Raw genomic sequence first — 20890 nt, 5'->3', positions numbered from 1 at the left:
AAATACGAAGCTTAAATCAGCACTTTCTTCAGGAAACGTGCAACTGAAATCATGCTGATGATTTGTCATGATCTTGCTCTAGTGATGCAAATCAGTAAGTCATAACTCATCAGTTGCCCTGATGCACGATTGTTCTAATTCCTAGCACCTGTCGTCGTCTGCCTCCTCCCGTAGGTGTCCGCCACTCAAACATCATTTGCGACAGCTGTAAGAAGCATGGCATCATGGGAATGCGTTGGAAATGCAAGGTGTGCTTCGACTATGACCTGTGCACACACTGCTACATGAACAACAAGCACGACCTCTCACACGCTTTCGAGCGCTACGAGACCGCGCACTCGCAGCCGTGAGTATACCAAGCCTCGTCTTCTCTCATCTCATTTCATCACCTCTCATTAATAATGGCTACGCTTTATGCTATTCCTGCCAGCTCTTTCTGAATGTGACATTTTTCTTCTTTCTCTCCCAGCATAGCTCGCCGTTACATAACGCATGAATTTCACTCACGGCACAAGTCTAGTATGCAAAAGTATGAAAGTGACTCAGAGTATTTGATGCCCCACGTATTTTATGATCGTGTATTTGCATGAGAGCTACTACAGCTTTGCCGAGATTTCTTTGCTTATGATAAACAAACATACCAAAAAGTCATGAAGCATTTTCTACCCTTTTTTTTGTGTGTCAGAAGCATCCTGACCTAGAGGATTATGACTTTGGCTGTTTGCACAATCAGAAAATGATATCTTTTTGTTGTTGTTGTTGTTGTTGTTTGAATTAATGATGTCCATGTGCTCTTGTAAAACACACAACAATTCCACTTTGTTTCAGTTTCCACAATTATGTTTCTTGGTATAAAGCTTATCATTTTACAACCACTTTTACAATGTCTGGTTTAACCAGTGAATAAGAGTACACGACAACGATGTACTGAAAACAGAGTTTTTCCTTTGCGTTTTTGAAAAGTTTTGCGTACAGACGACAACGTTGTTCACACGAATCCGCGAAAAGGACAAAAAAAAGGCTGTATTATGCATGCCAGGCCAGTAGTTGGCAATGTCACTTTGTAAAGAAACACTACGTGCCTGCGCACATAAACATTCACGTCAACATGTCAGCTATATTGATCTGGGAAAGACTGCCCTATGAACATTTAGAAGCTGTTTATAAAAAATATTTTTTTCTGGATAAAAAACGATTTCAGTGCTTTCTGATCTACGTGGAGTACAAAAAAAAAGTTCTGTCTCCAGTTACTTTGAATCTCGATAGTTAGACTTCTGAAATTGTTTGTCATATTGTCATAAATTGTGAAAACTCACGCTTGTCAAGCATAGATTTGGCTTATTTTTCTTGGTTAATAAATGCTGAGATGTAACTAATATAATATAATTTAATGTACATGAAATGTGCATGAGGTTTGATTTTTTGTAATTGTGGAAATGGATTTTTTTTGTCTCCAGCCCCATCTTTTAGCATTTCTTTTGCTCCAGGTCAGAATTGTTAACAAGGCTTGTTCATTTTTAAATACTGAAAAAAAATCAAAATAGTGCATCTTTAATTTCTAATAATTGACCATCGTTGTACCAAAATAGAACAAAATCTGCAAATACAAACCAAATCGTGAGACACTGGCAGTCAGTCTGCTTTCTATATTTTATTAGCGATAAAAGGATGCAGATATACTCCAAAAAAGACAATTACAAAGATCATTATAAGGTTTTGAATATCCTTTGTCGGCGTAGATGTGGGTTAATAATTGGGTGTATGTAACAAATGCGTCTCCTCTGGTCGTAGTAGTGATGCAGTAAATCTACACTTCGCTGGAGAAGCGTCACTAAACTCAAAATCTTGAGCAGCACAAACACAGTCCTGTAGTTTTAAATGTCTGTGAGCATGCCTATAGACTGAACACGTAATGCGTGAGCATGACATCATCGTTTTCACAAATTCTCGTTTTTTGTATGTTTACACGGAGACAATAACCGCATCATTTTCAAAAACTTGCACTTCGAATCCCCGTTTTCATGCCCCAAAATGACGTTGTTGTGTAAACGAACAGCCATTCGCATAAAAAGTTTTCCGTTTTTAGTTGAAAACTTTGTCGTTTAAACGGCCCCTAAGTGTGAGGAAAATTGGTTGTTATAGCAACACAACCGACAAACCCTCTCCGTAGACACCAGCGATCTTTTGCTTTCTTCCAGGATGAAATGAAAATACAGTTTTATGATTGGTCTGAGGAATCATTCGAACCGTTCATTTGGATTTGTTGCTTTGCCCCATCATAGCTCATTTACATAAGTTGAGGAAATCTCAACTCGCATGTCACCTGTTAAAGTGTGACTTGTCACACTGTCACTTTTTGGCTTGTTGCTGAAATCGTGGCTCCATATCATATGGCACCTACATCAAAAATGAATGTGGACGTACCTTTACGCATCCTCTTTAAATAAATAAATAAATAAATAAATTACAAAATTTTGCCTTTGATGCATTATTGAGTCAGTAAAAAACCCCACCACATTTCGGACATTAAAAAAAAAATTATTTTAAAGGAAAATGTGTGCATGTCAGTAAAGGAAGTAACAGACCACTTTTCAACATGATGATGATGGCTGTCAGGTTCTGCCTGGAATACCTGCAAGTGTGAAGAGTCTTCAGAAGAACTGCGGCAGGTTCTCCAGGATTCTTAGAACAGCTTACAGTCAATTTCCTTATAAAACTGCACAAAGAGACTAGTGACTAGTGTTTACATGTTAATAGTCATCTGAGACTAGTCAGTACGTTTAAATGGACAACAATAATCCAATATTAACCAGATTAAGACAATACTCTAGAGACTAGCATGTAAGAGACTGGCATGTAAACAGCGATAATTGATGACCTTAATCCGATTAAAGTCATACTCGAAGTAAACACAAACTGAATTAAGACGTGTGGAGTATTCCTGTTTTAGTCACATTATCGATGTGTATTACAGACATGTACACACCTTAATCACACTATTAATGTCGTGTGAGAGTTTTCACCGCATTTTGCGACAGGACACGTTCACACACGGCAGTGTTCAACCGTTTTATGGCAAAAAAGAGAGCACGGCTGCGTCCCAAACCGCATACTTACCTGCTATAGGCCTATAGTAGGCGAAATACATGTATCTAAATGGGAACATGAAAGGAATATTCTAAAAGCAACTCATGTACACACCTTAATCACAATATTGTCTTATTCAGAGTAAGGTCAATAATTAGATTACTGCTGTCCATGTAAATGTATTCAGTGATGCATTTTTACAAAGCAAAAGGTTATCAAGCCAAATATTCACTGTTTATTTTATTACTATTTTTTTGCCCGTTTTTAGTTAGTTTGGTTTTTTTATGTAAAAATATTTCATCCGCTTATTTTTAAAGGCATCTTTGCTTTACAGCAGCTGTACTGTATATTAATAATGTACTCTCTTCATAACCTGCTGGGTTTTTTCACCGTATCATTGACTCGGATGACAGTTGAAATGTTGTTGATTTGGAGCTCACCCACTGAAAGCTGTCTATTTTTAGCAGCATTGAATTCATTATTATTATTTTTTTTCATCTCCGTGACAGCATGATCTTAATCTTAGTCACTTCCTCTCTCTCCTCTCTGTTTTTTCTTTTCCTGTCAAGCATTAGCACGCATCTATCGTGAACTTGCACTTTGTCTTCTTTTTTTTTTCTTTTTTTTTGCGTGCCTACCACAGTGCACTTGATCTGTTTTGTAAACAAGATCACTGAACACCAAGTCCATTACTGAGGCGACGCTGAGGTTAAGCCTCATCGTATTTGTCCGCTAGTAGCATGCGGTGTTGTGGGGAACAGCCTCCGCGTTCCTCCACCACTGATAGGAGTCTAGTGCCTTAAACAGGCCGCTTCTTCCTCGGCTTTACCAAGCTCGCTGGCCAACTCTACAGGAGATCCATATTTGGCTTTTATGATCTGACAAGATTAACTTCCAGTCCTTCCAGCAGACAGTGCTCCTGCAGCTCTATCTCAGTCTCTGCCTTTTATTGTGCCGTTTTTTTATTTCTTTATTTAGTGCTGGAGTGTACTCTGAAGTATTTCTTCCTTGCCTTATTTATTTATTTAGTGTTTAAAAATAAATTCCAGGATTTGTATGTGAAATGGTGGCTCTTAATAGTGGTAGACTGGACATGTAGTGAAGAACAACTCGCATTCGGGTATCTAGAACAGACCGGTTTAAATATAACCTTAACGGCTACCACAGTGGAGGTGTGAAGAGCATGTAAGCTCTGTAGCGTGTTACGTAAAAGCCAGAATTATGACTCGTTTGCTTTGTAATTCGGTATCTCCTTCTCTCAAGGTGGTGTTTCTTAATCACATGACACACACACGTTGTTATATCTTTACATAACACAGCTCAAATCCGATCGGAACAGAGTTGTTGACACGAACGGTTTAATAATAAACAGATAATAAGCAAGCCATTTTGGAGCTGAGAAAAGAGGAAAAATAAATCAGAGGCATTGCGCATAATCAGTACAGCAATTTGGAATGTCCTGAAAAATGAAAGAGACCACTGATGTACTGACCAACAGACACTGAATGGGTCGGCCAAGGAAAACAACCGCTGAAGACAGAAACAGAATTGATGCAGTTATCGCTAGCAAGGCATATGCAAACAAATATTAAGTGTTGCTTAATTGAATTTACTTCAAGATTGATCTGTTCCTATACTTTTGCTTGCCTAAATTTTGGGTGGTCTGATACAAAAGGTTCTAGATGTAAATACCAGGAAATAAAAGCTGAAATCATAAAACGTCTTTAGTGTATAGCACAAACAAATGAATTGGCCTTGCTGTTCCAATAGTTTTGGAGGGGACCGTATTTCATGTTATTTATTACATTTGCGCATTTCATTAAAAAAAAAATAAAAATAAAAAATCAAAGATGAAAACTCTTGTATCTATTTTTTTTATTTGGCCTAGCTACCAATTCTGTACATATTTTTCAACTTTATTTATTAATAGCTGTATTTAAATCATTGAGGCAGATTTATTCCATTTTATATGGATACTGAAATGATCCTTTGTGCAGATACTACCTTTGAGTCTCACTTGCTGCACAGCAGTCTCTAAAATTAATGAGAGATTTATGCAGATGTAACTATGTGTGGACACATTTGAACTTTTCCAGTTATTATTAAGACTTTAACATAGTACACACAGATGTATGTAAATATAATTTTCTTGTATTTTCTCTTTACTGATATACAAAGATCTTTTGTTGTTGCACAGATTCCACAGAAGTGTGTAGGGTCAGGGGAGTTTTCATTTGCATACTTGTAAAACCTGGATTTCCATTAGGATAAAAGTGTCGACTTGTGTATGACTGTTTTTCTTTAATGGAACTGCCACGTCAATGTGTTGATGTTACTCAGTATTTCAGAAGAAGTGTCGGGTGAATCGGAGACCTTGAAAGCACCGTCTTCACATAAGAACCACTCGGATTAGGAAATGAATAGTGAAGAAGAAAATCTGCCTTGCTCTGGTTGTTTAATTCTTTAATCAGTGAAGCAGCGACTGACCTGAGGGGCATCATCTACTAAGAGTTGAAGGACGCTTTAAACACTTGACTACAGAATTCACTGTGAGGGAGAAAAAAATCACACGAGAGGTTGTGTTTCTTACTTTCATACACATGCAGCTGGCATAGAAAATGCAATCAGTTAATCTCAAGGCAATTAAAGCTCTTTTTTTCCCCCCTTTTTTTCCTTAGATTGTTTTGATATTGTTATGGAGAATTTTGTGGCCATTGGGAAAGGCAGTGGTCTGAGAACCTTAACCATGCAGCATAGACAGTGCAGACATCCAGTCAGCCAATCATGAGGCAGCAGTCCAGCGCGTACAATTATGCACACACAAGCTTCAGTTAATGTTCACAGCAAACAGCAGAATAGTGATAAAATGTTATCGCTGTGAATTTAACCGTGGCATGGGAGTTGGTGCCAGATGGTCTTGTTTGAGTATTTCAGAAACTGCTGATCTCCTGGGATTTTCACACACAGCAGTCTCTAGAGTTTACACCAAATGGCGTGGGGGGAACAAAAAAATTCAAATGAGCAGCAGATCAGAAGGTGATGAGAGATGTCTGAGGAGAATGGCCAGAATGGTTCAAGCTGGCAGGAAGGCTATGGTAACTCAAGTAATGATAATGAAAGTGATAATGAGTCTTTATTTATCACAAATACTAATTCTTTTCTTCACATACCCCAGCATGTCAGGAAGCTGGGGTCAGTGCGCAGGATACATGATACTGAGGTCAGAGTGCATGATACAGCGTCCCTGGAGCAGAGAGGGTTAAGGGCGTCGCTCAAGGGCCCAACAGTGACAGCATGGCAGTAACCACACTTTACAACCGTGGTGAGCTGAAAAGCATCTCCAAACACGTCGAACCTTGAGGTGAATGGGCTACAACAGCAGAACACCACATTGGGTTCCACTCTTGTCAGGCAAGAACAGAAATTTGACGCTATAGCGGGCACTGGCTCACCGGAACTGGACAATTGTTTTTGTTTTTTTTAAAATGCTGCAATATCTATTAAAAAGTTAGAGGATTTTGTTGTTTTCTTTCAACGTCACCTGGTGTGCTCTTCATATATCCACTGTTTGGTTGGTATACCACCATAACTTAACCACTGTCCTAAATCGTTCACCAGTTTAGCAATGTTCTCACGGATTCCGAAAATCGGTCAGGAGCCACTCTTATCACACTGCTTTTGGAACGTGGATTAGAGTGATTGAGGACTTGCACTTTTTATGTGTATTTGGCATATTTGATAAAACGAGAAATGAATGGGGATCATTTGTGAGAAGAGGACCGAATATACCGTTAGCCTGTTGTATCTGATTAGCTCTGTGCTTTCTTGAGGGAATAAACAGGCGGTGAATAGTATTAAAGAGTTCCATCTTCACCTGAAATTGAATCTTCTGGGGAAACTTAATTATCTCGCTACTAGCAGAGGCACAACAGAAAGCTCTGGGTTTCCCAGGGAACTTCAGGTTCATGTGATGTGTGATGTGTAATGCTTCTCTGAGAGTGATCAGTTTAGGCGTGTTCAACAAATCAAATTGCAAGGAATGCCACTTCTCCGTTTTTAATGAGTATAGGTTTCATAGTTTGTTTGTTTCTCTCCACTGATTGCTGAAATGGTCATATAATCGGATTAGTGTCTTCATTTGGCCTGAAAAGCAAGCTGAAGCATGGACCATGTCTGTGTTGGGAAAATATGACTGTTGTATGTACGATAATGTTTTTCACTTTACATCAGGACATCTGTCCTCTGAGGTGAGTGTGTGTGTTGGGCTTAAGAGCGTATGGCCTCCCATATGTTCACCAAGAGAAGGAAACAAAACAGCCCTCACAGCTTGTTAATCGGCTCATGCTTGACGCTTGGTTAGTTCGTTTCTGTCGTGCCTGCTAGCTGCTAATCCTTATCCTGAGGTAAACAGGCATTTATTCTATTTCCGCTGACGCTGGACCTCCCCTGGTGGCGTTAGCAGTTATAGTAAGGCTTTCCGGTTGCTCTGTGTTAAGCTGGTATGTTAGTGACTGAGCATATAGTACGTGTATTGACATTGCAGTCAGGTGACCGTCCTCACATGACCATCATACTCTCTGAGCATGTTTAGATGTTTAAAGCAGAGCAGAGGTGGGCAATATGGTGAAAATATCATATGATGATTAAAGAATTTTCACTTTCGCAATGTGTGTCAGGAACCTGCGAAAAAACTAGGGATTCTTTGATACGTTTATTTAACATCAGCAAAAAAGTGAAGCATTTGGTACAAAGATGTGTTTTAAAATCCAATCAGCTACTTGTTAATATGACCCAATCAGCATTATAAAAGTACTGTCAATATCTCAGGAACATGTGTTGTATATTGTGTAATATATCACATTATCAATATCGGTATCCTCTTGGGTCCATCTCAATAAGCTCCCTCGCTCACTAGGTTATGAGTCGTGTATATCATGTATATCGGCGACATGATTCCATACTCATGTTGTAAACATGAGGCACCAACAACCACCAACAACAGGCAGGAACGATATCTTTCTGAAATTACACTTCATCTAAATGTGTTCGCTTAATCATACGCGTTTCTGTCGTGGTACTTCAGTCAGGAGCGTAGGCTGACGTGTTTTTTTTTTTTTTCACTTTTTCACTTACTGTAAAACTCGTTAGACTCGAACAAGCCGTATGTAGAATGCCAAATAAAGTTAAAAATCGCTAACGTAAGTAATCATTTGAGAGCCATGAACAATGATAACATGGGCAGTGGTGGCTCAGTGGTTAAAGGCTCTGGGTTACTGATCAGAAGGCCAGGAGTTCAAGCCCCAGCACTGCCAAGCTACCACTGTTGGGCCCTTGAGCAAGGCCCTTAACCCTCAATTGCTCAGCTGTATATATGAGATAAATGTGTCGCTCTGGATTAGGGCGTCTGCCAAATGCCATAAATGTAACGTAAAATGTAATAAGCTTCTTACATTTGTAGATGAAATTGGTTAATAGTTCATCTGCTATTTATTTATTTGTTTGTTTGTTTGTTTGTTTGAGCTGAGATGCTAAAAAAAAACCCAAAAAACATGACATCTTTCCAGTAAGGCAACATAATGAGCACTGATGCACTTTGGCTTTTGCAGTGCATTGTGGGATTTTTTTTTTTGGGGACAGCAAATGTTCCAGTGTACTGGAAGGATTTTGTGATTGAGACAGCCCTTAAAATGGCTGACTGGAGTTGATTGAGATGTACCTCCAGTTTTATCCCACAGCACTGTTGAATGCTCAATTCTAATTAGTTATAGAAGATACTGATTCATTTTCTATAACGGCAACTCTACCGTCGTTCCAGCTACAAGGCAAAGCACAGGTTTATACCAGTATGCTTATTCTAATGGTATCTTTTCTATAGTAACAACTCGTTCACACAGACTTGTATGGCAGATGATTGCATAATTTAAGGCTAATAATAATTGATTAAAAGGAGAACGTGTAATCGTCGATATGATGAAGCTTCCTGTAAGGAGAAGTTTATTTAACATTTATGGAAGGAGAATCAGGTGTCTTTCTTTGTAACGGTCAGTAAGTTTTTCCACCATGGGAGAGTCTTCAGGGCAGAGGGCTTTGCGCTTTCTGGATTCTCATTAACGTGACAAGCTACGATTTTTAAAAATTTATTTATTTCGTTATTTATTTAATTTCAAGAGTGAGGGGGAAAAAAAGTGAGGTTGGTGAGGGGACGACTGTTTATAGCTGCTATAACGTACGCGATAACAGCATACTAATTTGTCTTGGGGACTATAAACTATAAACAGTTAAAAAGCACAATATATTGTTCATTAATATATTTTAAAATTGTGATGGTTGGCAAATTGCTGCATAAGAGGAATAAAATAATTCAGGGTGTTAACGGTATTTATCCGCTTTGTCTTGGGCCGTGCTGTGGTGCTGTCTTTCTGCTCAGTTTTGTTTGGAAACAAGAAAAAATTAAAATTTGAGAAATATACAGTATGTGAACGAAGGAATGGTTATGAAGATGAAGCAGCGAGTATTGTCTGTTCTGCAAAGAGAACTGGAGGTACAGTGCAAACCATGTAGCTTGTTTATTTATTTATTTTTTTAGGTAGGATATGCCATTTACATTTATTCATTTAGCAGACGCTTTTATCCAAAGCGACTTACAAATGAGGAAATAGAAGCAAAGTGATCTATCAAGCAGAGAACAATACAAGAAGTGCTACCATACAAGATTTATAATCGAGTTCTAGAAGAAGCAAATTGTGCAGAGTAGAGGTATAAGAGCCAGAGTTTTTATTTATTTATTTATTTAATTATAGGGGTTAGTTAAGTGCTCATGGAAGAGGTGGGTCTTTAGCTGTGTTTTTTTTTTTTTTAAATAGTGACATTTTGCGGTCTGGGTTGAGGTTGGAAGTTCATTCCACCATTGAGGAACAGTTAATTTGAAGGTTCTGGAAAGGGATCTTGAGCCGCGCTGAATAGGCACTACGAAGTGTCGGTCGTTGATTGATCGCAGATTGCGTGAGGGAACGCAAACCTCAAGAAGAGTGTTGAGGTAGGAAGGTGCTGTTCCAGACAAGGTTTTGTATGTGAGCATCAAGGCCTTGAATTTGATACGGGCGGCTACAGGAAGCCAGCAGAGGGAGAGGAAGAGGGGTGTGACCTGGGTCCTTTTGGGCTTGTTGAAGACGAGGTGTGTTGCTGCATTATGAATTATCTGAAGGGGTTTGATGGAGCTGGCTGGGAGGCCCGAGATTAGTGTGTTGCAATAGTCCAGTTTTGATATGACAAGAGCCTGGACTAGTAGCTGTGTATCCTGTTCGGTGAGATAGGGTCTGATTCTCTTGATGTATTATTACGCAATATCATTTTGCCAACACAAATAAATTGATGATAAACTGGATTCAGATATCTGCTGCGCTTGACGGCAGATGAATTTGATTCCCTCTGGGACTCCTATTTGCTGTTTCTCCACGCTTGTTGTAGAGGAGCTCATGATACAAGATTAATCTCCAAGTAGATTTAACATGCTTAAAAATATCACAGCATCTACAACCGAGAAAATCGGTTGTAGGAAGTCCTCCCAGAATGAATCCCTGACAGGGGCATCTGGGCTGAAATCGTATAGTGGGCATTCGTATTTAGAGTGATCTGAATATTGGGAATACATTCAAATACACTATTAGGAAAAAGTATGAATGTTTCCAAGTAGAACCCTTTTAGAAATGTAGAACAATTAACTTTCCAAAGAAGGTTATGTATTGTGACAGACTTATTAATGAACACACTTGGCGGACTTGTCAGGGCTTATTAAGTTGTGCCCACTAATAATATGTTGCTGTGCGCTCGTTTCCTGGAGATTAGCTTCAACTCTTGATCTTGCTCCCATTTGCAAACACATACACAGTGTCTGGGAGATTACACCTGACCCCTGCCTTCTTCTCTGACGTGCACCTTAGCTTAGTTAAACTGGAGATTTGCTGTTATTTTGTCCTAAGCCTCCAAGGCTGAGATGTCTCCTTTTCTCTCCTTCACGGACTATTCAGACAAATTTTGAAAAAGCAGAAACAGGGGCACACAGGGCCAAGACCGAGAACTTCTCATCCCGAAAAGCGAGAAAGCTCTGGACACGTTCCAGCTAATTTGAGTCATTTGGTGGATATGTCAGAATTCAAATCTTGGACACACTGTAACTGATGAGTCTTCATGCTGAGCCTGTGGAGGAAGTATGGGAATAGGCAGTTCCTTTGCGCCGAGATCAGACCACATCTTTACAATAAGGTACGTACTTGGACCCCTTCCTGACGCAGCATAGGGAACGTGTTAAAAGGTTTTGCAATAATCTGGAAGAGCTGACTACCAAGTCTGCTATCGTTTGTTGACGTAATGCAGCCTCTGTGTCATTCGGTATGGTGAATTTCTACTTGCTTCTTTTTTGCTGCACGTGTTTTAAATCGAGGGTAGTACACTGTTCAAGATCTGTCTAATGTGTCCTGATTTTGGAACAGAACTCGAATAACACAGACGTACATATACAGAGACATATGAGAAACACAAGGCTTGTATTTATCTCAGCTAAGCACGTTAGCTGTATCCATTTGGCACGAGTTGATCTGAGGGAATGGATCTTTTTCAGATCTCTTTTTTTTTTTTTTGTTAAGGCTTCCATCACCTTTCTTTTATTGTTCTGTGTTTATTTGTCTCTTCAATCATGGCTGCTTAGTTTCTTAATCTGTTTAATTTCAAGTACATTTGTTTATTTTGACGTATACACTTCTGAAAAGTGACAGTTCTACCAGTCAGGGTTTGACTATTCTTCTACATTATGTGATAGTAAGGACATTCCATATCACATCAAAGCTAGGGAGAATTAAATACGTCATTGGATTGTAGTTTTATGATTTATTCCGTTAAAGCTTGTTTAATTTTACCCCCATAATTACAATCATTATCGTCCTGAGTTTGTTCATTACATTGTAGGACATTCATTCTATCTTATAATGTCGGTGTTCAAATGATTTTTAAATTACTGCTTGCTTTTTTTGAAAGGTTACATGCAGTCATATTGTGTTGGCTTAATTTCCGGTCGGTGTTCTTTCGAATTTTGAATTCAAACAGAAGTGCCGTCATGTCTAGATTAGTTATAGCATTTATACTTTTGACCACTTGTTAAAGCAATGTGGGCGGCACCTGAAAACGATATTTTTCTGCTTTTTCAGCTAGAAGCTGTCAAACCAAACATGATTTGAAATTCACCAAAGGGGAAAGACACTAGAGGGTCCTCCACCTCCCCATTTTTTTCACATTTTTGCCCTTGTTTTATTCATTTCCCAATTCCCACTCACTACCCAACTCTCCTTTGTGACATGACCGCTTCCAACCAGGGAGGCTGGGAACTAGCGCATGCTTCCTGTGAGACCTTTGAAGTCAGCCAAATGCAGCTTGTCTTGTGGGCTAAAAGAAAACAGAAATGCAAATATTTTGCATGGCTGTGTTGATATACTGGAGATGTTTAGTGCGTATAGAATGGGATCTACTGTATATGTATTGAGCTGTGTTCCTTTTTAGCCAGACAAGATGACGTGTTTGATTTCCTTTCATGTCGGACCAGGGTATTTGTACTGTATGCTTTTAGGCTATAGCCAATATATGGTAGGGTTTTTGTGCCTGCTAGGATTTTAAATTTTCCCCATTTTTATCCCATATTTGGTCACCTGCCAATTGCCACCCACCACCTAGTTTTCCCCTGTCATATATCAACTAACAAACTAACAACAATACTAACACATGCTTCCTCCAAGACACTGTGTGATTGCTAACCAAACCATACAGTATGTTTTCAAACTGCTGCTCATGCCTCACAGGAAAATGCTATTTGCCCTCCTCCACACACCTGAGCTCACAGACACCTGCGATTGGCTAGTGTCAATGTAATTGTGTAAAATGTTCTCTTTTTTTCCTGATTCAGAGTGAGCTTGGCACCAAGGCAAAACCTGTCACGGATAATCCTCAAAGGAATCTTCCAGGGCGTAAAAGTCGTCCGTGGACCCGACTGGGATTGGGGCAACCAAGACGGTAAGTAAAGGCATGAATTTAGTGACATTTTTAAGTCAGTTTAAATCCTTTGGTAGTAACTTTCAATAATTCATGGTATTGCCTCATTAGGAAATTCTAAGCAAGCTCAAAGTTTGAGCATAGTTTCTTGCGGTTGGTTCAGGCATCCCAGTTAGCCTTTGAAGTGACTGCCTTTGAGCGTATGCTCAACAGACATCTTCCAAAAAAAGGCACGTTCTCGTGTTGGTAGATATCTGGCTGTTTACCTCAAACAAGCGTTTGCCTTCGGTGCCACAGCAAAGGCTAAACGTCTAAATTTAGCCCTCAATAAACCACGCTGGAATGCAGGTTATGAGTAATTGCTGTTGTATCGCCACTTGACATTACTGTCTTAAATGGGAAACGGTTCAGACACGGCTCGCTGCTTACTGTTCATGTGAGGAAAGAAGTGTCTGCATTTTATTTCCAGATATTACTCCATACTGTGCCATAAGTGTTGGGTGGTAGGATTTTCATTTCTCCTCTTCTAGCCAAGACTTCAGCCTTGCCGAGTGATGACTTGTCAACTTATGAACCGGAACTCTCAATAATTTGATCCTTTGCCCCTTCTTTTCCTTTTTACTGCATAATGTCTTTGATGCTAAATGAGTCAAAATGCCCATGCTGTGCTTGTAAAATATCTTCTTGTGGGTTCAATGGTGATAATTGCTCTACCCCACAGGGTGTGGAGAAAATAAATAAATAAATAAATAAAACAACTTGCCATTTTCCCCCCTGCGCTTTTTCTTTTCTTTTCAATGCCTTATGCTCTTTGACTCTTTCTTTCCAAATTCTGGTACTAAGTAAGTCTTGTAGATATTTCTTTGTATTATTCTTCAAAATTGTAAATATTCTGTGTGTTTGTTAGTGTGTGTTAGTTTGTGTGTGTGCTTGTAGTTGTCGTTGTTACTAGTGGTAGTAATGGTGTTTGGATAGTGTTAGATTTATAAGACGTAGTGAGTAATAAGAGGAGTGTAATTTGCATTAGAGCTGCAACTAACAATTATTTTTGCTAATCGATGGATCTGTCGAAAATTTCTTCGATTAATCAATAAGTTGGATTAAAAAGCCAGTTTTTATTTTCTGTCTTTTTTTTTTCTTCGAAAAAACGTTTCACGTTCTGCCCGATGTTGTCCTTCAAACATTGTGCAGATTGAAGGCTATGAAAAAGTATTAAATGTATCTACGTGGGCTATGCGCTACATTGTGCAAAGGTTATTATTTTTTAAAAAAATATTAACATTATATTTTGAAAACAAGCTTTAAAGCAGAAGTTAAATCACTATATTTAAAATACTAAAAAAGAAAAACAAAAGCACAGACTAAGTGTTAACTGGTAAGAAGTTGAATGTTCTGCAGTAACACACACATTCACTCATCTGAACACAGTAACGTTACTTTATTCTGTAAATGAATGACACTTACATTTATATACAATGATATGTTATAACCCCGTTACAGTTACTGCTCTCATAAAAAACAATTACTTTGGTTTCTAAATATTGCTAAATATAACATCGAACAACATATTTGATCAAAATGGATATTTTAGTCAGTTATTGTGCTTCCTTTCTATTGCACGCTGTTTGATTGACGCGTGGACTCGCACTCATTCAGTGAAGTTTAATGGAGACTCGCTCGCTGTCAGGACGAGACTTTATGTAAAATGGAAATACTGGAGGGAATTTCTAACATTTACAGATAAGGATATAAAGGTAAAAATGTCATTTCTGCACCGAAGAACACAATAAACAGCACACGCTTCTGTCGCAGCGTCTGACTCGACAAGCCACGTTAATACACTTACGAGTTTGTTTCAAACGCTTAATATAAAATATTCTCATGTTTTGGACGACCTGGATCGTGCACTTTTCCCACAGCAGCAGCTCACACTGTGACCTCCGCTGTGTTTTATTTGTAGAAATGCGTTTTTCACCATTGTGAAGTGACGTCACTGACTGTGGGATTATCCACAGTGACGTCACAGACCCGACTACATAATGACATTCATTGTCGATTATTTAAAATTAATTTAAATTTCATTTCAATTGTATCGAATAGTTGTTGCAGCCCTAATTTGCATAGTACTTTTGGACTCCGTTTTAGCTCATATCCCTACATTTCTAATGATCCATGAGTAGATTCCCCCACATGTGACACTGTGCTCAGACCACCGCGCTCTCGTGCGTCTGCCTGTGTGTTGTTGCTTTCTCAAACAGGAGGAGAGGGGAAGATCGGGAAGGTGGTTGATATCCGAGGTTGGGACCAAGAGTCAGGCCGCAGCGTGGCCAGCGTCACCTGGTCCAACGGCACCACCAACGTCTACAGGATGGGTCACAAAGGCAAGGTGGACCTCAAATATGTCTCAGATGGCCAAGGAGGTTACTACTACAAGGAGCACCTGCCCAAACTAGGTGTGAATCGGGGGGGGGGTGTCTTCTTTCCCATATTTGATCTATAACTAGTTATGTATTTTTTTATGAATGTCTCGAAAATACCTAAGTTCTCTCAATTTAAGTATTTACTATTTGTGCTTAATTTATTTATTTTGTTGATGCACGGCTCATTTGCTCCTTTAAACTGGTGCCAGGTAACACGAATAGAAGAACACATCAGAAAACTAACCTTGTGTTCACACCAGTACGTGACACGTGAACGTATTTATTTGCTGTGTAAGTGGATGACACGCAGTACATCAGGAGGCTAAAAAAACTGAAATGGTAGCTGATTAATGCTTGGTCAGCTTATCCTTCAAACCATGGTCGTGTTTCCTTTACAGAGCAACACATCAAATTAACCAAAATATATTTTTCAAATTAATTCAATAACTCAAAATACTGAATTTAAAGTGTGGCGTTGATTCATTATCTTGTGACTTCATTCAATTGTGTGCACAAACTGGCAGAGTCAAATGCAGTAAAAAAAAAAATTTAAAGCACGTGTTAGATCAAGTGCTGTTATTTAAACTGCCAAATAATGAGGGTGGAAGCCACATTGTTAAACAACCTTTGTGGTGATTAATGTGAAAATTACAGCTAGGACTATTCATGCAGTAATATAATGGAAATACACTGGACTCCTATTCATTGTCTGTTTCAATGCTTGCCATCTTCTCTTTCACATATCATCATATATCAGTAGTCTGGTTTTTCTTAAAGGCAAGCGCAGTGGTCTAGACGCTAATAAAAAACCCCATCTCAGACACCTCTACTCAAGAAAATTCAGGCAACCCCGGAGGCCTGAACTACACGCAGGTGATTTTAATAAACTGAACGGGGAGCCCAGAAAATTCCAACTGTGGAAAATGTGGAACCTGTCTCTAAATGTGCATAACATTCCCTGTAAAATATTAATGTAACTTCTGGATGTAACTCGCTGATTATAAATATAGCTCTAAAGCAACAAATCCAACATATTACATGACACGTCCAAAATACAGGCTGCAATATTGAGCTGACATTCAGTAAATCTTTTGCTTTGCTTTTTTTTTTCTTTTCCATCCTGTTCATTACTTCTCTGTATTACATCTGATGAACACATGAACTCGTGTGCTGCTGACAGGAGGAATATTTAATTACGGTGGAAAATAATACTTGATTGCACCGTACTGTATTAAATGCGCTATTTTCCCCTCTGTTAACGGTTAACCAAATATCCATTCATTAATTGTACAGACAGCCGAATAATAAAAACAGGCACACAGCACATCTCTAGTATTATGCAAGTCATCTAAGTGAGTGACTTAGATAGTACAGGGTGTCCCAAAAGTCTCCATACACAGGCGACTATGTTTGCCAGCACCGCGTCGGTCGTGCCTTTGTCAGTGGATGTTTGTGGACGTCCACTTCTCGGTCGGCCTGCAACACTTCCAGTCTTTTTGAATTTGTTAATAAGTTTGGCAGCAGTGTCATGTGTGACGTGCTCACCATGTTTCCTGTTAAAATCCATCGCAACCTTGTGACAGCTTCCCGATCCAGCCATGAGAATGATTTCAACACGTTCTTCACACTTTGTCAAAGGCATTCTTAAAGGCAATCTGAAGAAAAAAAAATTATAATAATAACAAACTTGGAAGACATTTTGCTAAAAAGTGTTCATTTCCCATACGTTTGGTGACTTTTGGGACACCCTGTAGTTTAGGCACTGGCCTTTCAGCATGAACTGTAAGATTCCCTCCATGTGTGTGTTTAGGTGAACATGCAGAGCTGCAGAGGCAGGAGAGCGCTGATGGCCACACGTTCCAGCAGGGGGATAAGGTAAAATGCCTGCTGGACGTGGACATCCTCAGGCAGATGCAGGAGGGGCATGGAGGCTGGAATCCTAAAATGGCAGAGGTGAATTAACTTTATTTATTTATTTATTTATTTATTTATACAAATAGCTTCACCTGGATATAGATTGTTGTTTAGGCATTTGAAATGACCCATGAGTGTTATCAGATGATTTGAAAGTTAGTCATATTTATTTATGAGGTTTTAGTATTACTAATTTTTTTAGCAGAATTCTTTATTTTTTTTCCTGGTTAAAACTTACAGGTGCATCTCAAAAAATGTGAACATCATGGAAAAGTTCATTTTTTCCCCGTAATTTAATTCAAACAATGGAACCTTCATGCCTTTTTTTGTTTTAATCTCGATGATTATGGGTTCCAGCTAATGGAAATCAATAATCTAGTATCTCAAAATATTAGAATAAAGAATTTATAATACAGAAATGTCGATCTTCTGAAAAGTATGTTCATTTATGCACTCAATACTTGGTCAGGGCTCATTTTACATGAATTACTGCATCAATGTGGCGTGGCATGGAGACAATCAGCCTGTGGCACGGCTGAGGTGTTATGGAAGCCCAGGTTGCTTTGATAGCAGCCTTCAGCTCGTCTGTATTGTTGGGTCTGGTGTCTCTCATAGATTCTCTATGGGGTTCAGGTCAGGAGAGTTGGCTGGCCAATCAAGCACAGTAATGCCATGTTCAATAAACCAGTTACTAGTAGTTTTGGCACTGTGGGCAGGTGGAAGCATGAAGTGCTCTAAAATCTCCTGGTAGACGCTGCATTGACTCTCGACTTGAGAAAACACAGTGGACCAACACCAGCAGATGACATAGCACCTCAAATCATCACTGACTGTGGAAACTTCACACTGGACTTCAAGCAACTTGGATTCTGTGCCTCTCCGTTCTTCCTCCAGACTCTGGGACCTTGATTTCCAAATGAAATGCAAAATTTACTTTCATCTTCCGCATGACTGTGGTTGTGTACTGAACCAGACTGAGTGATGAAAGGCTCAGGAAACCTTTGCAGGTGTTTTGAGTTAATTCGCTGATTAGAGCTCTTCTCAGGTCGACATTTCTATATTATAATTTCTTTATCCTAATATTTTGAGATACTGGATTTTTGATTTCCATGAGCTGTAAGCCGTCATCATCAAGAATTAAAACAAACAAAAAAAAAAAGGCTTGAAATATTTCACTTTATGTGCAATGAATCTAGAATATATGAAAGTTCCACTTTGTGAATTAAATTACGGGGAAAAATGAACTTTTCCACGATATTCAAATTTTTTTAGATGCATCTCTACAGTTGGACATGCTTTGCTTTGACAGAATTTCAGAGCAAGTGCAAATAAACAGGTTTATGTTTGGTTTTTTTTTGTTCCGCAGTACATCTGCAGAATCGGGACTGTGCACAGGATAACGGACCGAGGGGACGTCAGAGTCCAATACAGTAACAATATACGTTGGACTTTCCACCCAGGCGCTCTGACTAAAGTAAGCAGAGATAGACTCAGCTAGATTAGTACACTCTCAGAGAAAAGGGTTCTTCAAGGGTCCTTTTATTAGCTTCCTACGTGCAGGGGCGTAGCTACGTGGTGGCCGTGTGTGGCCAGTGCCACCCTTGTGCCTGTTTTTTGATACAAAAAACAGTAAATTGATTGAAACTGAAACACTAACAACTTCTCATGCTGAGCAGGAAAACAAGGTGTGTAATTGTGTATATGAGCTCCAAGTTATGTGAACCTGATATGAGCAGAGCATAAGGACAGATAACGTACTTTGCATGGCACTGTAGCAGCTAAACCCATACACTGATAGCTTAGTTGTTCCTCCCCTTGGCTAGAAACTCCAAACTAACCTAATCTTGTGTTGGATAGCCAAAAAGTTTTATATTTTATCAATCCGGTACCCGAGGTAAGTTTTATGATAAATCCAGCTTTTTGTCCAATTTTCATATATATATATATATATATATATATATATATATATATATATATATATATATATATATATATATATATTTACAGTACACAACAACTAACAACCAGTTTCATCAAAACAACTATTTATTCTATCACCAACATTGAGAAATCTCTTAGAAAAAGGGCTTCATTGAAGGTTCTTTGAACACTTATTAGTTATATAAAGGCTTTATTCCCTCTTAGAGGAAAAAAAAAACAGTTGAATCTTTTTCAGGTTGTCTCTGGGGGAACCATTAAAATTTTTGTGTAGGACCCTATGACACGAAGTGTTTCCCTCTGCCATAGGGTTCTACATAGAAAGCCCCGACCATCCAGGAACCCCTTGGAACCCCTGAATATCCACTTATGAAAACATTTTTTCCACAGAGTGCACCTGGACCCCTTAAAAAACCTTTGTAGAACCATTACGGATTCCTCCATAGGGACCAACCAGACACTTCAGGGTGCTAGATGGAAACTTTTAATAGTAGACTTCACCACATAGCATGTACATAAAAACCACAAGGAATATAGAGATCGTTTAGCTTTTAAATATTTATCTTTGATTACATTCAGCAAAACAATACTACACAATGCTACACTCTTGTGGGAGAAACGGTTCATCATGAGTATAGTTATGGGTCTGTAGCCCAGCAATAGAGTTCTACTTTGGTTGATTCTACATAGAACCTGTAAAGGTTTCTCCAGAGGCCAGACCATAGAACCAGTAGGTACTAAATTTAAACTACATTACAATTACATTTAAACTATGCAGTTTTGAATTTACAGTATATATAAAGGTATAAAATTGTACACCTTTTATTCTCTAAAAGCATTATATGGCCAAATGTATGTGGACACCTGACCATCAAACCTGTATGAGTTTGTTGGACATCCCATTTTAAAACCATGGGCGTTTATTTGGACTTCTATAGCATTAATATTATCCTTGACTGGAACTAAGGGGCCCAAACCATGAATAACAGCCACAGACCATTATCCCTCCTCCACCAAACTTTAGTGGAGAACACTTTTCCACTGCTCCAGAGTGGAAACGCGACGTGTTTTATGCCACTCCAGCCAATGCTTGGCATTGCACATGAAAACCCATTTCATGAAGCTCCAGACACCCAGTTCTTGTGCAGATGTTGCTTCCAGCGGCAGTTTGGAAGTCTGTAGTGAGTGATGCAACAGCATAGCCGATTTTTACGAACTATGCACTTCAGCACTCAGTGGCCCCGCTCTATGGGTTTGTGTGGTCTGCCATATTATGGCTGAGCTGTTGTTGCTTCTACATGCTTCCATTTCACAATAATAGCACTTAGAGTTGACTGGGGCAGATCTAGCAGCGCAGAAATTTCACAAACTGACTTGTAGCAAAGATGGCATCCTATGACGGCGCCATGTTCAAAGTCACTGAACTCTTCAGTACGACCCATTGTACTGCCAGTGTTTGTCTATGCAGATTGCATGACCGTGTGCTTGACTGTATA

The 20890-nt window shown here is 39.0% G+C and overlaps 1 protein-coding gene across 2 annotated transcripts in view; it reads left to right on the top strand.

The window, feature by feature from the left end:
• mib2 (MIB E3 ubiquitin protein ligase 2) overlaps window positions 1–20890 on the top strand; it is a 92106-nt gene that overhangs the window by 41872 nt on the left and 29344 nt on the right. For both annotated transcript variants that reach the window (XM_053624623.1, XM_053624624.1), the window contains exons 3-7: window positions 175–346; window positions 13037–13143; window positions 15381–15575; window positions 17353–17495; window positions 18823–18930. In XM_053624623.1, the coding sequence (XP_053480598.1) occupies window positions 175–346; window positions 13037–13143; window positions 15381–15575; window positions 17353–17495; window positions 18823–18930 (725 nt within the window). The remainder of the gene's footprint in view (window positions 1–174; window positions 347–13036; window positions 13144–15380; window positions 15576–17352; window positions 17496–18822; window positions 18931–20890) is intronic.

This window comes from Ictalurus furcatus, chromosome 5 (genome assembly GCF_023375685.1).
Source record: "Ictalurus furcatus strain D&B chromosome 5, Billie_1.0, whole genome shotgun sequence".
In the NCBI taxonomy this organism is placed as follows: domain Eukaryota; kingdom Metazoa; phylum Chordata; class Actinopteri; order Siluriformes; family Ictaluridae; genus Ictalurus; species Ictalurus furcatus.
Note: the sequence above shows the minus strand (reverse complement) of the source record. Positions and strands in the feature narration are given on the sequence as shown.